This window comes from Tenrec ecaudatus, chromosome 9 (genome assembly GCF_050624435.1).
Source record: "Tenrec ecaudatus isolate mTenEca1 chromosome 9, mTenEca1.hap1, whole genome shotgun sequence".
Taxonomy (NCBI): Eukaryota; Metazoa; Chordata; class Mammalia; order Afrosoricida; family Tenrecidae; genus Tenrec; species Tenrec ecaudatus.
Window position 1 is genome coordinate 84,882,212 of NC_134538.1, and position 23,919 is coordinate 84,906,130.

Here is a 23,919-nt window from a genome sequence, read left to right on the forward strand (position 1 = left end):
GCACAAGAATAAGCAAAACAGTATTACTATGCTGGTTCTAGCTCTTGTATGCACTGCTTTATTCTAAACAAAAGGGGTTAAAATAATTGTCTTAGTCTAGTTAGGGCAGGGTGCTGTCAGACAAGAAGTCTAATCAAAGTGATGGCTTCCAAGGGCGTCTTCTGGGCCTGTTAACTTCAGGCAGAGAGGTCAAGGTCAGCTCAGCGGTTTGGGGCCTCCAAAAGTATAATCTTGATATATTGTTCTTGAAGACTGCAGGACGATCATGGGGGTTTATTATGAAGAAATTGTAAGAAAATTGCATCGTTGAGAAAAAAGGGCAGGAAAGTTGTGCTGAGTTCTTGCATCACAACAATGCACCTGCCTACCTGCTCACTCTTCAATGGTAGTGAAGGCTTTCCTAAGGGGATTTCAGTGGGAAACCTTAACTCAGTGTTTCTCAACCTTCCCAATGCCACAACCCTTTAATATAGTTGCTCATGTTGTGGTGACCCCAACCATAAAATTAATTTTTGTTGTTACTCATGACTGTGATTTTGCTACTGTCATGAATCGGGCAACCCCTGTGAAAGGGTTGTTCGACTCCCAAAGGAGTTGAGACACACAGGTTGAGAATTGGTGCCTTAAACCATTCTCCCTGCGGCCCTGATCTGGCTGCTGCTTAATTGTCCCTAAAGCTCATCGAGCAGTCACAGGTGGCTTGTGTAGCTTCTGATGACCTGGTGTAAACCAGAGTGCAGATCTTGGGGGAGTGGCTAGTGGGGTGGAAAGTATGCTATTTTTGTTTCAATAAGGTTTCTGTGATTTTTGAATGATCCTTTTAAATGCATCCTTGTGTGTTAATTTGGTTATATTGTTAAGCTGTCTTTCTTATTATGAGCTGGTTTAAATTCCCACCATTTCTCTACTCTCTAGAAGCAACACACAGATTCAGCAGACTCTGACGGTCTACTCAGTGAACAGTGACTTCACTATGGTTTCTCCCCCTCCCCTCCCTCTCTCCCTCCCCCTCTCCCCCCTCCCCCCTCAGACAGAGAATTCCATACTTTTCCCTTCTGTTTGATTCTTTATCCATTAAAAAGATGTTGGGCAGTGTAAGATATGACAAATAATAATTTCTAAATTATCCAAGGTTCATGAGGGGAGTGGGGGCAGAGGAAGGAGGGGGGGGAAATGAGAAGCTGATACCAAGGGCTCAAGTAGAAAGCAGATGTTTTGTGAGTGATGATGAAAACAAATGTGCTTGACACAGTGGATGTGTGTATGGATTGTGAGAAGCATTGTACGAGCCCCAATAAAATGACTTAAGAAAAAGGGGGGGCTATTGAAAGTGAAGGCCTTTGGGCATTAGAGAAAGTAGCCATTTGCACTTTGAATATTATAACAAGAGTTTTGTGATTTAAACCTCTTCAAAAGTAGGAGAAGAACAGGAAATGCCCACATTTTATATCTACAGTAGAATGGGGAGAAAAGGGAGGACAGAGGAAAGGCTTCGGTGCTCCGTTTGTCCCACACGCTTCAGTCTTTACAAAGATCTGAATTGAATATTTGATAGTTCCCAGCCCAGGGTGAATGGAAAAGATGATAAACCCCAGCACACTGGAGATGGTCAGAAGACTTGAAAATTGTGGGTCCTCTAGTTTTGTGAAGGGTAACAATGCTCAGTTTCAGGTGTTCCGCTGGGCGGGAGATGGTGTGTTGAAGATGCAACCTATTGAGCTTTGAAGAGGCGGAAGATAAAACAAGCAGGGACGAGTTAATCCACATTTAACTTTGATTGTCTGGCTGCCGACAGCATTAGGAGGACAAGCAGGAGAAGAGTAAAGCTGGTTACGGTAGAACTACGTGCTGAGAATGGCCCTAACACGACAGCAAGCCAGACATGGAGCTGCGTGTCCAGAAATACTTGGGGTTGGTTGTTAGAGATTTTCAGGGTCCCAAGGATCCCAAAGAGCGAGGAGAAAAGGCTGCTGTTTTTTAATTTAGATCATCAGGTAACCTAAACAAAGAAATGGCGTCTTTCCGTTAGTGTTCTTCTATCAGTTAATATTGATTGAGAACTATTGATCAGAAGTGGCCAGAGGATGACAGTAAAGTACCTCTCTTTCAGGACGTGTCTCCCCACGATGAAAGAGAGCTAGTAGGAAACAGAGTGACCACTGGATTTTGCTTCCTGTACCCAAGTTGTTACTGGAGACAAGTATTGCTGTCCACCACCACCCCCTCAACACCACCACACGTGCAAGGAGAATTAGATAGAGTATTTCAAATAGGAAAAATCAGTTTTGTGATAACAGTGTTGTGAAAATTAGTATCTATTAGCTAAGTTTTCTATTTGGGGGGCGTGTTATTTTTCTTAATTCTTTAAATTTTAAGACTACATATTTACTTTGGGAAAATTAATTATTCTTGAGAAGCATTAGAGATCATGGAGAAAGCCTTGGAACCTGGAATTCCCCCTTCTAGACTGTAGTTTCAGCCTCTCTAAACCTGCGGCTTCCTAGTTACAAAATGAACGAATCTATTCACGTATTTGTGCATGTCTTTATAGAAAAGAGTCGTATGAAAACTCGGCAACTCTTTACCCATTGGTGCTGGGCTGCTTCTGGCCCAGCCTGACTTGGCTTGCAGTGGGGAAGAGTGCTCCCTCCAGGCTGGCTCCACAGCCAAGGCCCTGCTCCAGTAAGAGCACCTGCTCACTTGAACCACCTGCTGCCCTTTCTGACTCCCCTTTCCATTGCCTAGAGGGCCAGGCAGGGCACAGCTTCAGGCAGTGAGAACTTAGCTGATGGTCTCCTTGAGCCTCTGAGATGTGTTTCGGAAGGTACGAGCAGACCGGAGTCCAAGTCTGAAGAATGGAGACTCTGTGCCACCGTTTTTCCAGGTGTGACTTTAGTCAGGTAGATTTTCTTTCATCCTGGTTACTGACTGACATGTGTAATACAAGAATATTGATAGTCCTGAGTTCATGGAGAATTAAGAAAATGCCTCCCAAACACTTGGCATAATACTTTGAAGATAGTAAGATCTTCATGTTATTATTTGCAATTTTTTAAAAGGGAGATTTAATATTTAAAAATCCTTGTACTTTTCCCTCCATAAAATCCACCCCCCACCCCCCCGCAAAAAAAAATCTCTGTACTCTGAATCACTGTAAGCGTTTTTCATTGCTGTTGATAATACCTTGTTACTGTTTGATAGGCATTCTTCTTTTCAGATGAGTGGCCATTGAGCCTGAAGAGTTAGGAAGGCTAACAAACTTGAAAAGTGTCCGAGATGCCTTTTGATAGAGCTCTGTGAATGCCACTTAAAGAGTGGCCCTCAGTGTGGCGTGCTTTTCAGACAGAATTTTACTTCGAAGTTCCTGCCACCTGGTGACTAAAAACAAATCAAAGATTAGTAGCACACATAAGGAAATGATCATACATGTGTTTTAACTTTAAGTCTGCATTGATAACCTGAAGCATTTATTTTGTGAAGGCACGTTTTCTTCTTCCTTGGGGCAAACGAGACTTAGGTCTCTGGAATGCCTGCTTCCTGACCTGTTCCTGTGATACTCAGATAAGTAGCCAAGGAGACATAGTCGTTGGCAGATTTGTATGTGTGACTAAGAAACACCAAAACCCAAAACTCAATGCCATGAGTCAGTGCTGACTCGGCGACCCCCTGTGGGTTTCCGAGACAGTACCTGATGGGAGGAGAAAGCCCAGGCTTTCTCCCTGAGAGCTGCCCGTGGCTTTGAATTGCTTTCCACGTGGATCATAACTGGGACCATGCAGATCACAGCCCAACACATAGCCGCTACACCACCAGGGCACCAAATAAGAAATAGCCCCTTACGTAGATAATGTCTTCTATACTTCCTTTTCTTAAGAGTTCTTCTAGGCATATTTTTAGGGAACAGGGATATTTACTCTTTATTTTGAAACAGTTTTACTGATCCCATTGCAGACATTTTGTTACCAGGTACCGTATATACTCCAATATCAGCCAACCCGACTTTCAGTTGGGGCACCTAATTTTACCACAAAAGCTGCATTTAAAATGTGTGAAAAACTCGGCTTACACACGAGTATATACGGTACATGCAATTAGGTTTAGAAGATTTGTTAAAGAAATAATAGAAAACAGTGAGGCAAGGGAATTCATGTCTTGCCACTTTGTCTTTAAGCTATAACCATTGTTAATATACTGTAGCACTATGTAGACCTTGCCCCTGCACCGCAACTTCAAGATGACAACAGCTGAGTGCCTGACAACTCATAGACCATCCTATCACAGGGCTTCCAAGGCTGCGGTTCTTCACAGGAGCAGACAGCCTCTTCTACCTCCTGCAGAACGGTTAGTGGGCTTGAACTGTTGACTTTGCTTATCAGTCCAGTGCTTATCCACCAGAACCACCAGACCTCTTCTAAGTAGACATAGATTTTGTGCATAATTAGAAAAAGAATATATATTTACACACAGAGAGAGATGCTCTTCAACTTAGACATTCGAGTTCTGTCAACCTACACCTGAAAATCATCTGTTGCTTTAGGTACATTCTATCATTATGGATGCATACTATAATGCATAATTTGCCATTGTCATTCTCAAATGGTTAGATGTTCAAAGATTAAATTTACCAAAAATACCGATAAGGTATTTGACTGATATTAGAATTGACTTATAACAGTTAATGGAGCTCTAGGGGCATATAATAGTTACCTCTTGGGCCATGATTTGCAAGGTCAGCAGTTCGGAGCCATCCACTTTAAGGAGAAAGAGGAGGCTTTCTACTCCCGTAAAGAGTTAGAGTCTCAGAAACCCACAGGGGCGGTTCTCCCCTGGCCTCTCGGGTAGCTACGAGTCAGAATTGACTCGGTGGCAGCAGGCTATGACAGTTGCTGGATTGGAGCTCGGTGGTCAGTGGGGACTACCTGCATTTTTATACAGTTCTACTCTCTGCACGGACGTTCACTCTTCTATGGTCCATGTACAATGTTGCAGTTATTTTGCTTTAGGACCAATTTAGTAAGAAGCTCATCATAGGTACATATTTGGACTTTATCCTTCATGATTTCCTTAAAGAAAACCCCTACTGTGGTATTGCCATGCTTTGGTTAATTATTGCTGAATTCTTTGTACCAACCTCTCATTCTTGGTGCAGAGGTAAAATTGGATTGCATCACTTTTCAATAATGGTTAGGCTTCATTTTATAAAGTCCCATGTGCTAAGCAATCAGTGGCATCTGAGGATAAGGAAAAGACGCTCTTAGGGGATTTTAGTCTTGAAAGAGGGTCGTGTGTTTGGTCTTTCTGTTTTATAGGTCAAGAAGATGACCTCTTCATTCCCCTGGCTTAATTTCTTCTTCCTCCTCCTCCCCTTTCATTCAATTTATCCTTCCCCGTTTCTTCAAACTGTGAGAAATGAACAACTATTATGTCAAAGCCCTGGATCCACCCCAATAAAATTGTTATCAATAAAATTAAGTGCTACTAATTAGCAAAATGGCTCACCTCTTAGAAAGACTCTTAAATTAGTATCAAAGCACAAAGTGTAATGAAAATAGGACCCCAGTAACACACGTGCTGGGCACACGTCCTTGTTCAGTCTGACTAACTGCATAGGGTTTGAATACTGGCATCGAACGATCGATTTAAAACTGGAGCTGGTGCAAGGATGCAGCCCCTGAGAACTCTGTAGACCTCCCAATGACAGCGCAGCGTGTCAGACTGTGCGTACAACCGCTCCAGCAGTTGATTTCTAAGTTAGGAACTAGGGGTCTTCGGTCATGAGCAGGTAGTTGCACCATAATTAGGTTACTACTTGACCTTGTCAACTCTGTCCAAGGTCAGAGCAGCACGGTTGGCAGGTGAACAGTCTTGAACACCTACGAGGTGGATTACGTGCCTCCGAGAGTTACAAGCTGGGTTTGGAGCCATTGGGGCCTGAACAGCGCACTTAGTGACAGAGCTTGGAGTCATCTGACTCCTGGGAGAAATCTCTTCTTACCCTCCCTCCGAGGAAGCTGCAGCCTTCGTGCTGTGGTGGGCTACCCGCTGGCCGTTCAGACAACAGCTGCTCCCCTCGAGAGAAATGACAGCCTTTTCTGCTCCCCTAAATCTTTAAAGCCTCAGAAACCCTGGGGAGCAGGTCTCCGCTGCCCTGTAGTGAGTCTGAATCAGCTTGATGGCAGTGGACTTGGTTTGGTTTGGCTCAAAGGAAAATCTCTTGAAAGCAGCCAAATAGGGGTTGGCAGTTAGAGTTAATATCTACTGCAGAGTCATTTCTTGGGGCTCGAGTGGTTATTTAGACAGTGCAGAATATGAAAACATCTGTTAATATACATGTTTACCTTGGGTTTTCCCCATGGAGAAGGATGTGGTCAGTGTTTGTCTCTCAAGAAAGAAAGTATTTATTGTAACATTCCTGTTTTAGTCCCAAGTCAAAGTCTACTTACTCTCGAGCTAGCAACACTGTTTTATAAGAGGAAAAAGATTATAATAATGAACTTTACAGTTGCTTATGCCCGTAGGTATAGTTCTATCTTTTACTGGATTTATCCTTTCGTTTTTTTTTTTTTTTTAAGAATCTTCGGAAATCTGTTTCCTCTAGACTTTGACAAGTTTTAAAGTTGGCTTTGCAGGGACAGCTAATTAGTTACGACTTATGCAGTTCCATCTTGTGAGATGTTGCCATTGAGGCGTTTCTGAGTCGGTGCCAGCATTGCCCTCCAAGAGGAGAGCTCCCCACACGGGTCTCCAGGGCTATAGTCTTTATGGGAGTACTCTGCCCATGGGGAAGCAAGTAGCTGGTGGGTTTCAGTCATTGGCCTTTCTCAATGAGCAGCCAAGTCACCCTGTCTCTTGGGGTTTCCAAGGTCATAATCTTTTTAAAAAATCATTTTATTGGGGGTTTTTATAACTCATCACAATCCACACATCCATCAATTATGTAAAGCACAGTTGTACATTCATTGCCCTCATCATTCTCAAAACATCTGCTCTCAACCCAAGCCCCTGGCATCAGGTCCTCATTTTCCGCCTCCCTCATGAACCCTTGATAATTTATAAATTATTATAAATTATTATAAATTATTATTTCGTCATATCTTGCCCTGTCCAACGTCTCCCTTCACCCACTCTTCTGTTGTCCGTCCACCAGGGAGGAGGTCACATGTAGATCCTTGTAATCGGTTCCCCCTTTTGTAACCCACCCTCCCTCTGCCCTCCCAGTATCGCCCCTCACACCACTGGTCCTTAAGGATCATCCACCCTGGATTCCCTGTGCCTCCAGTTCCTATCTGTACCAGTGTACATCCTCTGGTCTAGAATTGAGATCATGATAGTGGGGAAGGAGGAAGCATTCAGGAACTAGAGGAAAGTAGTATGTTTCATCATTGCTCCATCGCACCCTGACTGGCTTGTCTCCTCCCCGAGACCCTTCTGTAAGGGGATGTCCAGTGGCCTACACTCTTCCCCCCACCCCATCATTCACTATGATAAGGTTTTTTTTTTGTTCTGATGATGCCTGCTACCTGATCCCTTTGACTCCTTGTGATCGTACGGGCTGGTGTGATTCTTCCATGAGGGTTTTGTTGCTTCTGATTTAGATGGCCGTTTGTTTACCTTCAAGCTTTTAAGACCCCAGATGCTATATCTTTTGATAGCTGGGCATCAGCGTTCTTTACCACATTTGCTTATTCACCCGCTTTGTCTTCAGCGGTTGTGTCGGGAAGGTGAGCATCATAGAATGCCAATTTAATAGAAGAAAGTATTCTTGCATTGAGGGAGTACTTGAGTGGAGGCCCAATGTCCATCTGCTACCTTAATACTAAACTTACAAATGTATGCACATAGATCTATTTCCCCATCCTCAAATATAAATATATTTGCATATGTACATGCCAAGGTCATAATCTTGATGGAAGCAGCCTGCTACATCATTCATCTGTAGAGGGAGCGGCAGGTCTGACTGATGGACCATCTGTTTAGTAGCTGAGTGCTTAGCTCCTGTCCGCCAGGGCCTCTGTCCTGTGTGAATGCACACAGTCATACTAGAAGTTTTCAGTTATTGCATACTTGCAGAAACAACCAAAATAGCTTAGAGTCCTTCATCCAAAGCCCTTAAGAGAAGAGGTGGCAGGAAAGCAAGGAATAGTAAGTTAACAAAGGCTCTCTCACTGGGGAAGGACATTGCGCAGTGTATCTCTACTAAAAGGAGGCTGTCTGCCCGTAGAAATTTGCAGTCCTAAAAGTCCTATATCGGGTTGCTGGGGTGGAACCAATGCAGTGGCGCAGTAGGTTTGATGTGTTGATCTGCCTGTCATCACCTTCTGGAGATTAGAAAAAGAATGCCCTGTGGCATAGAATCACATGCCAATGGCTCCCAGATATATTTGAGGGAAAAAATTACCCATAAAACTATGCACATGGGCAAAGAATGTACAGATGTGCTTTATACAATTGATGTATGTATATGTATGAACTGTGATAAGAATTGTATGAGCCCCTAATAAATTGTTTAAAAAAAACTATGCACATGATGGTATTATCATAATTTTAAAGAAGGTTCTGAGCATGTGCATATGTGGTTAAGGTACAGAGAGGACCAGCCCTAACTGGAGGTTCTGGGAATGGCACTGGAAGGTTGGTGATAGAGAAAGAGCAATTGTGTATTACTTTTGCATTTCGATGGAGGTTTTATTTTCCCAGTAAGAATGACTCTCCTTCTCTCTTTAAAGTAGACCTCCATATAACGAAAGTGAGCCAGGGTGACCACACTGCAGAGCCAGTGAGATGCTTGGTTTTGAAGGTGGGTTCTGTCCTGCTTGGGCTGACTCTTGGGCCCATGGGTGCAGAAGCTGCCTAACACTATGGAAAGGCGTCACTGCCCTTTTCTGTTCCTCACTCTCGTGTGTGTGTTTCATGTTGTTGTGAATGCAGGAGGTAGAAAAGTGTATCTTCAGGAGTGTGCCTTGGAAACCTCTGCCAACCTTTACCATTCTGTGCTCCTGGTTGAAAACATGTAGTTACGATAGAATACACTATTTAGATGGCTCTTGGCGACACAATAGAAGGTACCAGATGTCAGAGAGTTTATAGTCTAGAGACTCATGTATAAAATTCCCACGCAGGCAATGTTAGTGTGGGGTAGGAGTCTGGGAGAAGGGGAGTTTACTGGAAGGAGGAGGAGGCAGGCACCAGTGGAGCACCGAGAGTGCCAGGATGCTTTGTGTCTGCATCCGGTGACCTTATGTAGATACCTGTGAACATTCATTGAGCTGTATTAAGAATTGGGTATTGATAGATGTGTTACAGTAAAGTTCAAAAGTGAACTTTTGAAGAAAAAAAACAAAAGGGAAGCCACACACCCAAGATAGATGGAATGAATGAATTAATCCGTAAATAAGATGCTAAGTAACTCTTTCCTCTCTCGGTGTACCACCACTCCTACCTTTCTTTCCCAAATCAGATCATAAACCTGTAAAATCAGAGACCACCACACCACTGCTTTCTCGGGTTCAGCTCATGGCAGGCACTGAGAATAAATATCCCAGGCTTGCGCATCTCGTGTCTTTCCCTGTTGATTCCAGAGGACCAGCCAGTGTGTCTCTTGCATCTGGGCACTCTGAGGCTATTGTTAATAACCTCGCGGATGATAAAGAATAGCTCAATCATGCGTTGGCTCAATTTTTAAAGCACTCTCTTTTCATTGCTGGAGGGCAAAACCTCTGCTGCCCTTTCCTCCCCAGTGTGTAGCTGAAATGAAAAATGTGTGTGTGTTTGAAGCTTCACAGTCGGGTCAGGTTCTGGCATGACCACTTGTTTACCGGCTTCAGTCAGAGGTTGGGGTGACTCTCTTTCTGAGTGGGTGAGGAGGATGGCGCTTTGCTAAAAGACCTGTTGTGTAGCTTGATTGCTCTTTTCACTCTCCCTTTTATCAATTTTCAGAGCACTAGACAAACTGAATGGATTCCAGTTAGAAAGCTTCACGTTGAAAGTGGCCTACATCCCAGATGAAATGGCTGTCCAGCAGAACAGCGCCCAGCAGCCTCGAGGTCGCCGTGGGTTTGGGCAGAGGGGCTCATCAAGGCAGGGGTCCCCAGGATCCGTGTCCAAGCAGAAACCATGTGACTTGCCTCTGCGGCTGCTGGTTCCCACCCAGTTTGTGGGAGCCATTATAGGAAAGGAAGGCTCCACCATCCGGAATATCACCAAACAGACCCAGTCTAAGTGAGTATGCCCAGGGTGCTTTCGCCTTTGAATCTTCACAACCGTGTCTCTTGTTTGGATGCTTGGTGTGCTGAGTGTGGTTATGATCCCATCTTGTGTAGTGCTTGGAATCTTGTGGTTTGATCTCCTGGTGTTCATTTTATGTAAATCTGGGACGACGCCTTCAGCTCGAAGGGAACACTGGCTGTTTTACATATGAATGGAGAACAAATACTGCTGAATCCACTTCTGATGAGGGGAGGTCCTCCTGAACTGGAGGGCAGCTTCTGGATGTTTCTCTCCCAAAACCTGTCCTAAGTACTCGTAGAAGTAATCTTCGTGGTGTGCAATCCCAACACACAGATCACTTTTCAGTCTCGTTGGACTGTGAGAAAGTTGTCATCTTATGGTTTAGATACATCCCATGGCAGCTGTGTAGTTAGAGTGGCCCTTTCTTTATGATACTGAACATTTTTATACATGGCTTTAAAGGAACTGCTGGAAGATTCTCAGTCAGACAGGAGGAATGCCTTCATTGACTCCAGTTGCCCCAGTGCTAAGCGCACTGCTGATGTGAGGGTGCACCTTGTCAAGTTGTGGGATTACTGCATGTGACCTAGGCTTACCGTCCTTTTGATTGATCTGCCTGACACCAGAGTAGTAGTGTTTTCTTTTAGGAACTTCTTTGCCTTGTTGTATTACTTTTGCTTTTTGTTTTGTTTTGTTTTAATAAATCTTTTTATTGGGACTCACACAACTCTTATCACAATCTGTACATACATTAATTGAGCAAAGCACCCTTATACATTCGTTGCACTCGTCATTCTCAAAATTCACTTTCCACTTGGGTTCCTGGAATCAGCTTGATTTCCTTTTTTTTGTTTTTTTTTAACAATTTATTGGGGCTGATACAATTCTTTTCACAGTTCATACATATACATACATCAATTGTATAAAGCACATCTGTACAGTCTTTGCCCTAATCATTTTTTTCTCTTTTCTTCTTTTACATTTTATTAGGGACTCATACAACTCTTACCACAATCCATACATATACATACATCAATTGTATAAAGCACATCCATACATTCCCTGCCCCAATCATTCTCAAAGCATTTGCTCTCCACTTAAGCCCCTTGCATCAGGTCCTCTTCCCCCCCCCCCTCCCTCCCCATTCCCCCCTCCCTCATATGCCCTTGGTAATTTATACATCGTTATTTTGTCATATCTTGCCCTATCCGGAGTCTCCCTTCCCCCCTTCTCTGCTGTCCCTCTCCCAGGGAAGAGGTCACATGTGGATCCTTGTAATCAGTTCCCCCTTTCCAACCCACTCACCCTCCACTCTCCCAGCATCGTCCCTCACACCCTTGGTCCTGAAGGTATCATCCACCCTGGATTCCCTGTACCTCCAACCCTCATATGCACCAGTGTACAGCCTCTGTCCTATCCAGCCCTGCAAGGTAGAATTCGGATCATGGTAGTTGGGGAGAGGAAGCATCCAGGATCTGGGGCAAAGCTGTGTTCTTCATCGATACTACCTCACACCCTAATTAACCCATCTCCTCTCCTAAACCCCTCTATGAGGGGATCTCCATTGGTCGACACTTGGGCCTTGGGTCTCCACTCTGCACTTCCCCCGTCATTTAATACGATATATATATATACATATATACACATACATATATACATATACACATACATACACACACTTATATCTTTTTTTTTTTTTGCATGATGCCTTATACCTGGTCCCTTGGGCACCTCGTGATCGCACTGGCCGGTGTGCTTCTTCCATGTGGGCTTATTTGCTTCTGAGCTAGATGGCTGCTTGTTCACCTTCAAGCCTTTAAGACCCCAGACACTATCTCTTTTGATAGCCAGGCACCATCAGCTTTCTTCACCACATTTGCTTAAGCACCCATTTGTCTTCAGCGATCCTATCATGGAGGTGTGCAGTCAATGATATGATTTTTTGTTCTTTGATGCCTGGTAACTGATCCCTTTGGGACCACTCGATCACACAGGCTGGTGTGTTCTTCCATGTGGACTTTGTTGCTTCTGAGCTAGATGGCCGCTTGTTTATCTTCAAGCCTTTAAGACCCCAGTCACTATCTCTTTTGATAGCCGGGCACCATCAGCTTTCTTCACCACATTTACTTGTTCACCTGCTTTTTTTAAAAAAAAACTGTCTGCCCCTTATCTGTCTGTGATAATTTAACTTAGTTCGTCCCAGTCATCAAAAGGCAGTTTATTCTAGGGAGGTTTGGTGGCAGTGAGAGCAGCACACTTCATCTCAGTTTGTGGATCAGCCTCACAAAAGTGTTGCTTTATAAATCATCCTGTTGTGCAGTGTTTGGATGTTTTGACCCTAGGCACTTGATAATAAACTCTCTCCCCACCCCTAGTCCTTTAAGGCGCTGCCAGGCACATCTCTGGGGCACTGCTACCATATTTTTGAAGACCCTATGAGTGGACTAGGGGGAAGAAGTTGTGTGCAAATAGTCAGTGCCATTCTCTGTGAAGTGTTGGGACAAGGCCTCAGGGGGCTGTGGGGATGGCTGAATTGTTTCCTTTTAAAATTCAGTAAGTTTCATTTTATCTGTAGTCTGAGTAACTAAGGCATAGTAGTTTTGTTGTTTTATGTAGCGCTAGGGTGCTCTGTACACCTTTGAGAATGATCCGGGTCGTCATTTGGACATTAACTGCCCAAGTTGAGCCAGCCTGCTCGTTTGTGGTACAGAACCCAAAATAACTGTGCCGTGTTGCATGCCCACCCACCCCACCTAGAGATTGACTTTTGATTCGGCCTTCTGCTTTGAAGCACCGAAGCGGGAGGTGGTTGGGTGCTGGTTACCTAAGTGAAATCATTGCCCCAACCTCATCATATTGAGGGCGGGGAGGGGAGTATGTGGAGCTATAACTTAAATCAGTGTGCCTGAATTTATTCGTCATATATAGGTGCTTCTTCATGAATGTTTGTTTCCCAGTGCACATAAAGTTTATTTACACTCTACTTATTAAAGAGCTCTGGGGGACTGTGGGTTAAACATTGGACTGCTAGCATTGGTTAGCAGTGGTTAAAAGGCACCCTGGGAGAAAGGTGAGACTTTGTTTCCATCAAGATTTCCAGATCTTAGAACTCCTGTGCGGTTACTGTGAATTGGAATCAACTGGAAGCAGTGAGTTTAGTTTTGGAATTTACCAACAGCATTATGACAAAGTTTGAAATATTGCAAGAATGACCAACTTGTAACCCAGAAGCATGGTGTGAGCTTGTAGTGTTGAAGAAATGGAGACTGGTCACCAACCTTCACTTTGTAACATGCCTGGTATGTGCCGGTCACCAAAAGTGGGAGGTTCAGTTGGTCCCCCTGTATGTGGCCCAAATGGCACTTTGTTGTCTCCGATGGCTCCTTAGAAAGCACAGGCAGCCTTTCCTGCGCTCACTGGCCATTTCCATTGTATTTTCTGAGGGGTTTCCATGTTTTATATGAGAAAATAAATAAATGAGTGAGTGAGTGAGTGTGTAAGTAAGTGCTTTTTTTGCTCCCTCTTGAACCACCTTTACCTGCAGGAACTTTAAACTGGCTTCCCTTTTTATCACAGGGCAGATTAGTGTTGCTCCTTACAAGCTCATTTCCTTGTCTGATGAGAGAACTTCGGTGCTTTAAATGTACTTTTTGTTGTATTTAAGGCAGGAAGGTGGGGGATGGAGAAGGAAGGGGAGTGATTTTTGTTCTATCCGATGATTCATTTGCAGAGCTCTGCCAGTGGATTTAATTAACTCTTGCCAATGCAACTAGTCATTATTAGATCATTCATTTCTGCAGCGGCCTCAGAGGGCTGCCCTGATGTGCAGATCAGAGTTTCGAAGTCCTTTGCAGAATGAAGGGGTGAAACTAAAGTGTGAAAGGGGAGATTAACATGTTACCAGAGCCAGGCATGACTTAGAGTGATTGGGGCTTGAAACACAGTGACAAGGAAGATAGTTCCTGAGATCGGGACAGGGTTGTCAGACAGAGCCTCACATGACCCAGTAATCCCATGTCCTTGTTATGCATCCTAACGACATTGAAACTCATAGCATAAACATGTGTATGCACACCCAGGTTCATCGCAGCACTATTCACAATAGAAAGAAAATAGAAGCAACCTAAAGACCCATCAGTGTAAGAAGAGATAAATAGCCTTTGGTTCAAAAGAAATAGCATCCTATATTTTGAACCCCACCCCCCCTTAAGAGCAAGGATTTCTTACCATGTTGGCACCTGTCATTTTACCACCTTTTAAAAGCGCTGTATTGTACGGATGTTCGATTATCTAGCCCTCTCTTACTGATGAGCGTTTTAAAGGTAACTCCAGTGTTCTTTCTAGCGACTATAAACAGAGTTGCAGTGACCATTTCAATAGTAGTGGTTCTAAATGAGGGTGGATTGTGTCTCCTGAGAGTGCCTGGCAATGTGTCGAGACATTCATTGGGGGTGTATCATTATTGGCAACTAAGGGTAGAGACCAGGGACGCTGCTAAAAACCCAGCAATGCTCGGGATAGCCTTTCCGACAAGGAACTCACTGACCCAAAATGTCAGTAGTGGGGAACCGTGCTGTACACCTTCTCCTACCTATGAGGCTATTATCTGTAGAAGGTATTACGAGAAGCAGAATTATTGGATCTAAAGGTAATAAGTATAATTTCCTTTTGATAGGCCCTCACACTTTTTCCCACCACTGGACATGCCCAGGTATCCATCCACTTCCCAATACTTGATTCTGTCAGTCTTAAAAATATTTGCATGTTTAGAATTGGCACATATATGGTGCTAATGAGCCTGAACACCAGCTTGTGCTTCTTTCTCTGAAGGACGCTGGCCTTCCCTTGGGTTCCGTTCCTCTGTGTGTGGCACCAGGTAGAGCGATGAGGAGTTGACGTGGCTGGTAGGATTCCAACTCCAGCTCCCTCACCATATCATATGCTCATTTCTGTTTATTTTAGAGCAAAGGAAAAGGCTTTTGTCCAAAGCGAAGCTCTTTGACATGTGTGGTTTGTTCTGTGGCACGTCGGAGGGAGCTTTAAGCACATACAGGTTGGGCGGAATGGAAAGATGTCCTTGCTTGGTTGAATTGAGGAAAAGAGAGACGATTATTCTTGGAACTAAAGCTGTTTTTTTCTTGTCATCAATGTTGACAATTCATCAAGAGTCACTTCCTCCAGAAGACCAGTAACTTGGCGATCAGTAATTACACACTGCCTTGTGCACACATGCTTACAGCTCTCGTGTCCCCCCCCCCTCTGCTTCTGCCCACCCAAGAATTGACGTCCACCGGAAAGAGAACGCCGGGGCCGCGGAGAAGTCCATCACCATCCTGTCAACTCCCGAAGGCACCTCTGCCGCGTGCAAGTCCATCCTGGAGATTATGCACAAGGAAGCTCAGGATATCAAATTGTGAGTACGAGAGTTAACCTGCAGAAGAGGTGGGGTTTTTTATGAAAGATGATTTTATTTTGGATTTCTATAACGTAATTCCTGAGAACTGTCAAAAATAAAGGGAAATTCTGGACTGGTGAGCTGCGTTGGTTGGCAATGTGTGTTGGTTGGCAATCAGACTTTTACGTCTAGATATTTTACTTTCATTTGTGCTTACAGATGAGCTTAGCTGAGAAGGGAGGGAGGAAAGGGTGGTGGGGAGGAGTCTAGAGGTGTAAGAAGGTGGTTAGGGGATATGGAGAGTTCACCTCTAAATCGCAGCATTGGCCTTCTGATACAAGGGCCCTAAATCTCCACTTACATTTCACTCAGAGCTCATTAGGGCTCCTATTCGTGTGGGCTCAGCCCTGATTTGGAAGAACAAAGGACACGAAGACGGGAATTCCCTAATCCCGTGCCAGGATAAACTAGAGTTGGATTTGGATGTTGCACACATCTTTTCCATTGGACCTCTGAGCAGAGCCAAAATTTATTGTATACAACAGTGCTGCACTAAAAGTAGAAGCCTGTGTAAGGCACTTCATGTAGCCAGGGAGCCTAAGCAACAACGTTTTTAATCAAGGAAATGTGTTTTAGTTATAAGGTGTTGCGAGGGTGCTGTATTCTACGGTTGTTATATACTTTTGATTATATATATAGAATAAAGACACAAGAGGGAAAGCCCACCATCTGCTTCACCCCAGTGGTGATTTTTAAAGTGCCTTGGAAATTCAGAAAGATGCAAGATGTGAAGGGAAAATTCCGCTTCCTGCTCCAAATGCTTTCCCTTAGAGTGTAACCCTGTTAAGTTATACAGGTATCTCTAGGTATGTTTCCTAATTTCACACTAAAGGTTTGCATTTGTAACACTGAGTTCTCATGTTTCAGAGTTTACCAGTGTGGATTTGAGTAAAAGGTATTCTTGTAGAGCTTCTAGATCTTTCCTTGATGATAGCATTTCCTGAAGTGCATGGAAGAATGTTTTTGAAATTTAACTTCTGTTTAGTTATTTCCTAGTGCTCACCCCATGCCCCTTTCATTTATGCATTGCTGTAATATACGCTAGTAGTCAACAAGTTTTAAATTATATCATGGCCAATGTTTTCTGGATGGCAGGTAGTGAGTAAATGTTCATTGAATGAACTTTGGAATTATTTTCTGTGATTTCATGGCCATTTTTCTGTTTACAGCACAGAAGAAATTCCCTTGAAGATTTTAGCCCATAATAACTTTGTAGGACGGCTGATTGGTAAAGAAGGAAGGAACCTTAAAAAAATTGAACAAGACACAGACACTAAAATCACAATATCTCCGTAAGTGCTGCCTCACTATCTTTGGTGGGAAAAATTTCAAACCCTGTTTGAGAGCTGCACGCTCCTTCCTTCCTTGCGGTGTAGCTGCCCTTGCTTGACAGCAGTTCCAGCCTAGCTTGAAGCACTGGCATTAGTCATTCAACCTCCGTCTCTTTCCGACGATCTGGTTCTATGTTCCCACTGAAGAGGCAAGAGAATGAGAGGGTTTTGCCTTTGTATCCCCTAGCTATATTCATTGTGTTAGTCTGGGTTGACTGGAGAAACAAATCCAGAGACGATCATTTGTGTGTAAGAGAGAATTTCATATCAAAGAGCAATTGTACATTAAGAAAACATCCCAGTCCAGATAAGCCCATGAATCCGATACTAGCCATATGCCCAGTACCAGTCTATAAGTTCCTCTTCAAACTCACATAGGCCAGTGGGTGGAAAGTCTTGTGGATCCAGTGGTGGTAGGAGCATCTTAGCACTGATGTGGGTCTTCACACAGCTTCTGCAGCTCCAAGACTCTGGCTGCATCTGTGTAGCTCCATCTGGCTTGTCAACAGGAATGTCCCACAGAGAGAGTCTCTGCGTCTCGCCTCCAGTGAGCTATTTTATATCTATAGCACCTCCAAATGAGGTCATCAAGTTGTGACATGAGTGACAGGCTAGACTCTACTCCTTCGTAAGTTGACAGGAGATTATGTAACTACCACATTCATATTGCCATAAATTATCCCCAAATGCTGTATTAAAGTGACAGTGAGCACTTATTATTTCACCTGACTTCTTTGGAATCAGTGTAGCTGGGTGCTGGTTCAGGGCCTCATAATGTTACTTACAAGTCATTGCTGACTGCTGGTAGTGCCTCAGGTCTTTACCACGTGTACTTCCCCACGGGGCTGCAGAGTGATCCAAGAGACGTGGTAGCTGACTTCATTCCAAAGAGAGACTTCTTTCATGACATAGCCCGAGAAGTCACCTTCTTATGTGTTCTAAGACTGTTGACACAAATTAACCGTATTCAGTGTAGAATTGGACTGCACATCACTGAGGCCATCTTGGAGGCTGGCTACTATTCATAGGAGTCGAGTGTTCTGACAGTGTAGCAAAAGATTCGTCTCTTTTGAGGAACAACTCTTCTGTTGTGAATGGGGGGTTAGGGGTCGGGACACAGCTCTTCTCTCTGTCCAAGTACCTAACAAGGAAAGACAGGAAGGTCGATGAACTGAGAGAGAATGGTAGGGAAGTACTGAGGCAAAATGTTTGTAAAGAAAGACATTTTCAATGGAGAATATGTGATAAAGTAAGAAAGCCCTACCATGAAATGTTAAATATAGTAAGTAATCTTGCTCTGTCTGGAATTTTGTGCTCTGGAAGTAGATGGCGTGCACGGGGGTAAGGGTGGGGTGTCTTTAAGATCTATCCTCAAAGCAACTACTTTAAAAATTGTAATAAAGAATTCTTGGGTGGACGCAGATTGAGATTAGCAATTAGTGTATATACTCGAATATAAGCCAACCCGATGTCAGCTGAGGCACCTAATTTTACCATACAAGTGTGCTTAACAACTCGAATAGATATGGTAGTATTCTCAACGTATTTAATGTTGTCAGATGACCTTCATTGTATACACACTTGTCTTAGGAAGGGTGAGAACATTAAGGAGTGATGATGGACCTGTGTGGTCTCCAGTTTAGTCTTAGACGTTGCTGCTAGTAGTTAGAGTGTGAATTGCAACGCAGAAATGTGAAGGAGAGTAGAACCAAATAAGGAGGACTTCGGTTCGATGAAAAATTGAATGAAGAGAAAATGGAACTTTTCCATGAATGTTTCTAAGCCCTAGGGGCTTTAGTTTAGCTCAAGTGTATGTGGTCTGGTATGTAATCTTAGTGGATTGTGAAGCTTCAGCAGGACCTAGGTCAGGTGGAGGCTGGAGAGGTCCAAGGAGTCCTGTTGCTGCAGTATTACAGTTTCGATTGTCTTCAGTTGTCTTCGCTTTTTAATTTAGTCAAGGTCCATTGGCAAAAAGTTAATTTTAGGCACCTGACATGTGGTTTGCCCTTCTGGAATCTTTCTATCCATGCTGTCTATGTCTCTGCTTGGTGACCCTTGCCCCCCAAGCCCAAATGCAGTTGTATAAGAATGTCAATTATGTCGAGAATTGGCCAGTGTAGGATAAGAATTTCCTTCCAGAGAGTTGTGTGCATCGGGTTCGTGGTTTCCACTTACCACTATCATGCTTTCTGATCGTCTCCTGTGCATTTCACTGTTAAATTGTGAAAATGTTTTAAGTAGTCAGCTATAAACTGTGTTTAAACAGGGACGTACTAACTCTCACCATCCCGTGGCTTCTGTGGGGAGGGGGACACACTGCCTCTTCACAGCATTGCCCTTCACAGATTCTCGTCGTCTTTATTTCCTGTCATGTTTGACCAGCTTCCCCCGCTGGGTTTTAATTACCTTCTGCAGCTGAATAATTAACTGTCTTCCTCCTATAATTTCTGTTCTTTTCCCGCTCATTCTGCAGATTGCAGGAATTGACGCTCTATAATCTGGAACGCACCATTACCATTAAAGGCAGTGTTGAAACGTGTGCCAAAGCCGAGGAAGAGATAATGAAGAAAATCAGGGAGTCTTATGAAAATGATATTGCTTCTATGAATGTTAGTTGAAATATAAAGAACATGTCTATTTTCATGGGTAGTTAAAAGATATTTTCAATGGTACAATACTGATTTCTTTAATGGCAACATCATAAGACATTTCTAATCTATTTTTGGCTCCCTTGGAGATACCCTGGGATAGTAGGGAAAACAAACTGCCATAACTTGATTTTAGCAAATTATTTAATACCTCTAAACCTTGATTTCCTTATCTGTGAAGTCAGGGTAATGCCTACCTATCGAATGTTTAACATTTCCCTTTATAATGTTACTATGAAGGGGTTTACTGTAGTCGGATGTGGCCTTTTGAGATGTGTGAACTAGGTTGAATCCCAGCACAACCATATATTAATTGAAGCTTAATTCTTTTGAATCATTTACATGGTCTCTCTCAGCTTCGATTTTCTCACCAGGAAAATGGGGCTTCTAGCTAATTCGCGTGCTTATTAGTGTTACTCCAGATGTAGGGCATATAAAACACCATGTTAAGAATTCCAGTTTAAAGCTTAGTTGGTTAGTCATAAGAAACTTGGAAATAAAACTATCTTAATTGACAGAACAACCTGAGTAGGGCAACTCAGACTATTAACGTGAATGCTGACATTAGTGGATGGGATGGGTCACGTTCATCTTATGTTTTGAAATAAATGAGTTTGGTTTGTTAGTTTTTTTTAAACCCCACATAGCTGCCTGCCTATCTCTCTTGTTAACGAGTGCTCAAAAGTGTGTCAGTTGGGTGTAATACTAACTACACAGTTTTTCCCCTCTAAGATATTATCAGCACATGCTCAGTCTCAACATCAGTTGCTTCCTCAAACCGTGTAGAACTGCACAAAAGCCCAGATCTCCTTTCCCTCTGCTACTCAGGCCAGAGGGGACTTCATTGGCAACACTTACACAGGGTTAAGGAATTAATTTCCACAGGGCTTAGCTCTGATTTTAAGCCTTTAAACCCTTCCTTGAAGGCCAGATCTTATCAGAGGAGGAAGGTCTCGTTATAGCCAGTTTTGTGTATCTGATCGGGTTTGCTTTACTATGAGCAATTGGTGAAGTACAGATCCATGGTATTTATCACGTGCCCACAGTATGCAGCAGAGTTCCACACATGTCTCAGCACTGTGAGCTGGGCGTCGGAGAAAGTAACATGCCTTGCCCTTGAGCAAACTCCAGTGTAGTTGCATGTCATGGAAGGGGTAAGCCAGCACAGGTTGAAAAATAACAAGTAACACAAACAAATGTAGACTGTGCTCATGTACAGCCACATTGTTCATTGGCTCTGTTCTAAAAAATTGACTCATAAGACAATTTCCCATTGGATCATAAGGGGCTATAATCTGGTTGTCACATGTAAATGCTCGACTTTTTAACTGTATTTAATTTTACAATTTTTGCCATTGCAGCTTCAAGCACATTTAATTCCTGGATTAAATCTGAATGCCTTGGGCCTGTTCCCACCCACGTCAGGGATGCCGCCTCCTAACCCAGGCCCCCCGTCAGCCATGACTCCTCCCTACCCACAGTTTGAGGTAAGACAGTGTGCCTGGACTTGCTCCATGGCTGAGTGGATACAGTCACAGGACCACAACCAGGATTTGCAGCTCTTCAAGAATGCTCGTTGGGAAAACCTGGCCCTTGGGTGGCCTAACGCTGGGTTAGAGGCATGCATACACTCCCGGTTCTCAGCATTGGAAGCATCTTCTTTGTCCTTTTGTTTGTTTTGGGGTTGTTTCTTTTGAGGTATTTGGTTGGTTGGAGTTGTCAACATGTGCCTGTAAATATCAAAAGAAAGTTTGGGGTTCCTGTTAGAATGGGAGAGAGATTGAAAGCACAACCCATTCCTAAAACTGACCAGACTGATTGGTCTGAAAGCAAATGGAGGAACTTGCCGAAAGTCACCTTCCTAATGTGGAACGCAAGCCACTCCCAGAGTTTACCTCCCCACCAAATCAGACTGCCTTTGAATCACAGCACCCCGCAAGAAAGTGTTCCATTGTGCTCAACTCTGCAGGACCTACCGGGGAACGCTGCAAAGCTAAGACGAGATGTGAAAACACCCAGGCCAGGGAAACCAGGCAAATGGAAACGGGAACACCAGGGTGGAAATGGGGGTATGGATGCACCATGGAGGTTGCAACCAACTGATCTTGGGCCATTTGTGCATGAGTTAATGGGCTGGTCGTGTGAAGGAAAAAAAGGTTTAAGACTTGATATTGAAAGGGGAGAAGGTAATTTCTGTTTCGAATGTTTAAGGAAAGGACTTTAAAAAGGTTTCCTTTCATATTTGTGTCTCCTGGAAGTGAACTACTTTGAGCAGTCAGGGAAGATCTGACATTTTCTGTTTGAAGATTATGGGGGTAAAGTAGGGTTGTAGAGAAATAGTAATAATTTCACAGTGAATTATCTCTAGTAATTTTTGCTAGGAGGATCAGTGAGCTCACATATGTTTGTGTATGTATATATGTTAAACAGCTTTTATTTCTTGGTAAACAGCTGATGTAGGAAATCTTTTGTAAAAATAATTATCTGATATATAAACACCCACCCATAGGTTCCTACTGTCCTTTTCAGAAAAGTTTGCTATGTGCGGCATCTTAAAAATACCATCTATTACTATCGCCCATCCTCCAGGATAAAAGTGTAGGTATCTGCTTTGCCGTCTTTCCCAGGGTGTTTTAGGAAACAGCTCAGGCCCACCAAATTCAATTTAGAAACAAAAACTTTCTATTAGGGACTAACTTTTTTTTGTTGAAGTTTGACAAATGTGGGTTTTTTTGGACAAATGTTTTAAGCTTTTTAATTTATTTTTTTAAATCATTGTATTGGGGGCTCTTAGAACTCCTATAATCCATCCACCCATCCATTGTGTCAAGCACAGTCCTTTGTACGTATGTTGCCATCATCATTTTAAAAACATTTTCTTTCTGCTTGAACCCTTGATATCAGCTCATTTTCCCCTTCCTCCACGCTCCCTCCCTCATGAGCCCTTGATCAAATTTTCCCTCCATGTCTTACACCAACCGCTGACTGCCTTCAACAGCTTTTGTTATTCCATCCGCTAGGAGGAGGTTATATGATGATCATTGTGATAAGTTCCCTCCTGGTATCACTACTCTCTCATAATCTGTCCTGGATTCCCTGTGTTGTGAGCTTTTACCTATACCAGTGTACATGCTCTGGTCCAGCCAGATTTGTAAGGTAGATAGAATCAGGGTCATGATAGTCGCTGGGAAGTGGAAGCATTAAAGAACTACAGGAAAGTTGTATGTTTCATCAGTGATATACTGCACCCTGACTGGCTCATCTCTTCCTTGTGACCCTTCTGTAAGAAGATGTTGGACTAAAAAAAAATTTTTTTTGACTAAAATTTTAAAAAGGAAAAACATTATTTTTAAGATTTCTTTCTAAATTTTTATTTATTTCTTTAAAACCTAAGATTGTTTTAAAGAGAAGCAAGATCATATTAAGAAGTTAATTTTTTTAAACAAACAGAGTAGCATTTTCCTCTGAGGTTAAAAAGAGGACCAATGATAGTATGAAAACAATTGAGCCCAACAAACATGATATAATTTATTTGGAAATAATTCAGTCTGTCATTGGGAATAATCATGTGAGGTAAAATTAACATTTCAGGATCTTATTTCATTCATCTGTTTTATCTCTTTCTTCATCTATTTGATCCTTTTATTTAACATCCTGAGTGGCTACACAACACCAACTTGGGAAGCATCCAGGTGTGATAAACTGGGGCTCTGTCACATCATTGCCTAGAATTTGTGTAGCAGGTGGGGATTCTGCAAAACGCAGATTGCTGAGATTGTCGACATGTCAGCCTTTGCCTGTCCTTGAGACCATCAGACGTGTTAGAAGTTCTGAGCCCTTGTGTGTTTCTGCTTTTACTGTGGCAACTTCTGCACCTCCCCCTGTTTCTCATCTCCTGCCGCTAATGCATCTGAACCAGGAGCCATCCCTTGGGGCCTTAGAAGAAGCCCTGCTTATACGTTGGGCTGCTAACTGCAAGGTTAGCAGTTGAAAACCACCAACTGGTCCTTGAGAGGAAGATGGGGGCTTTGGAACTCAGAGAACCGGTCCCACTGTGCCCTGTCCTGGCTGTGTATGAGCCAGCACTGACTCAATGGCTCTGGGGTTTTCTTCACTGGTTTGGGTGGTGCGTACATTCCTCCTGCCCCACCCAGAGCACTGGAGCACAAGTGGAGTGCTCTGGCTTTGATGCTGGCAGAGACTGATGGGAAGAGCCGTGAGTCACAGCCCAGGTCTAGCCCAGGTGGGCCACGAGTTT

The 23,919-nt window shown here is 43.3% G+C and overlaps 1 protein-coding gene and 1 non-coding gene across 4 annotated transcripts in view; one reads left to right on the top strand and one right to left on the bottom strand.

Moving 5' to 3' along the window:
* Positions 1 to 23,919, top strand: part of IGF2BP3 (insulin like growth factor 2 mRNA binding protein 3) — a 129,876-nt gene that overhangs the window by 87,748 nt on the left and 18,209 nt on the right. The window contains exons 6-11 of one of the 3 annotated variants that reach the window (XM_075558297.1): positions 9,937 to 10,218; positions 15,506 to 15,640; positions 16,852 to 16,974; positions 19,487 to 19,622; positions 21,023 to 21,141; positions 21,221 to 21,236. In XM_075558297.1, coding sequence (XP_075414412.1) covers positions 9,937 to 10,218; positions 15,506 to 15,640; positions 16,852 to 16,974; positions 19,487 to 19,622; positions 21,023 to 21,141; positions 21,221 to 21,236 — 811 coding nt within the window. Of the gene's footprint in view, positions 1 to 9,936; positions 10,219 to 15,505; positions 15,641 to 16,851; positions 16,975 to 19,486; positions 19,623 to 21,022; positions 21,149 to 21,220; positions 21,237 to 23,919 lie in introns of all 3 variants that reach the window. The other 2 variants (XM_075558296.1, XM_075558298.1) reach the window with 2 other exon arrangements.
* On the bottom strand, positions 12,381 to 12,513 carry LOC142457557 (small Cajal body-specific RNA 8). The gene has a single exon (XR_012786271.1).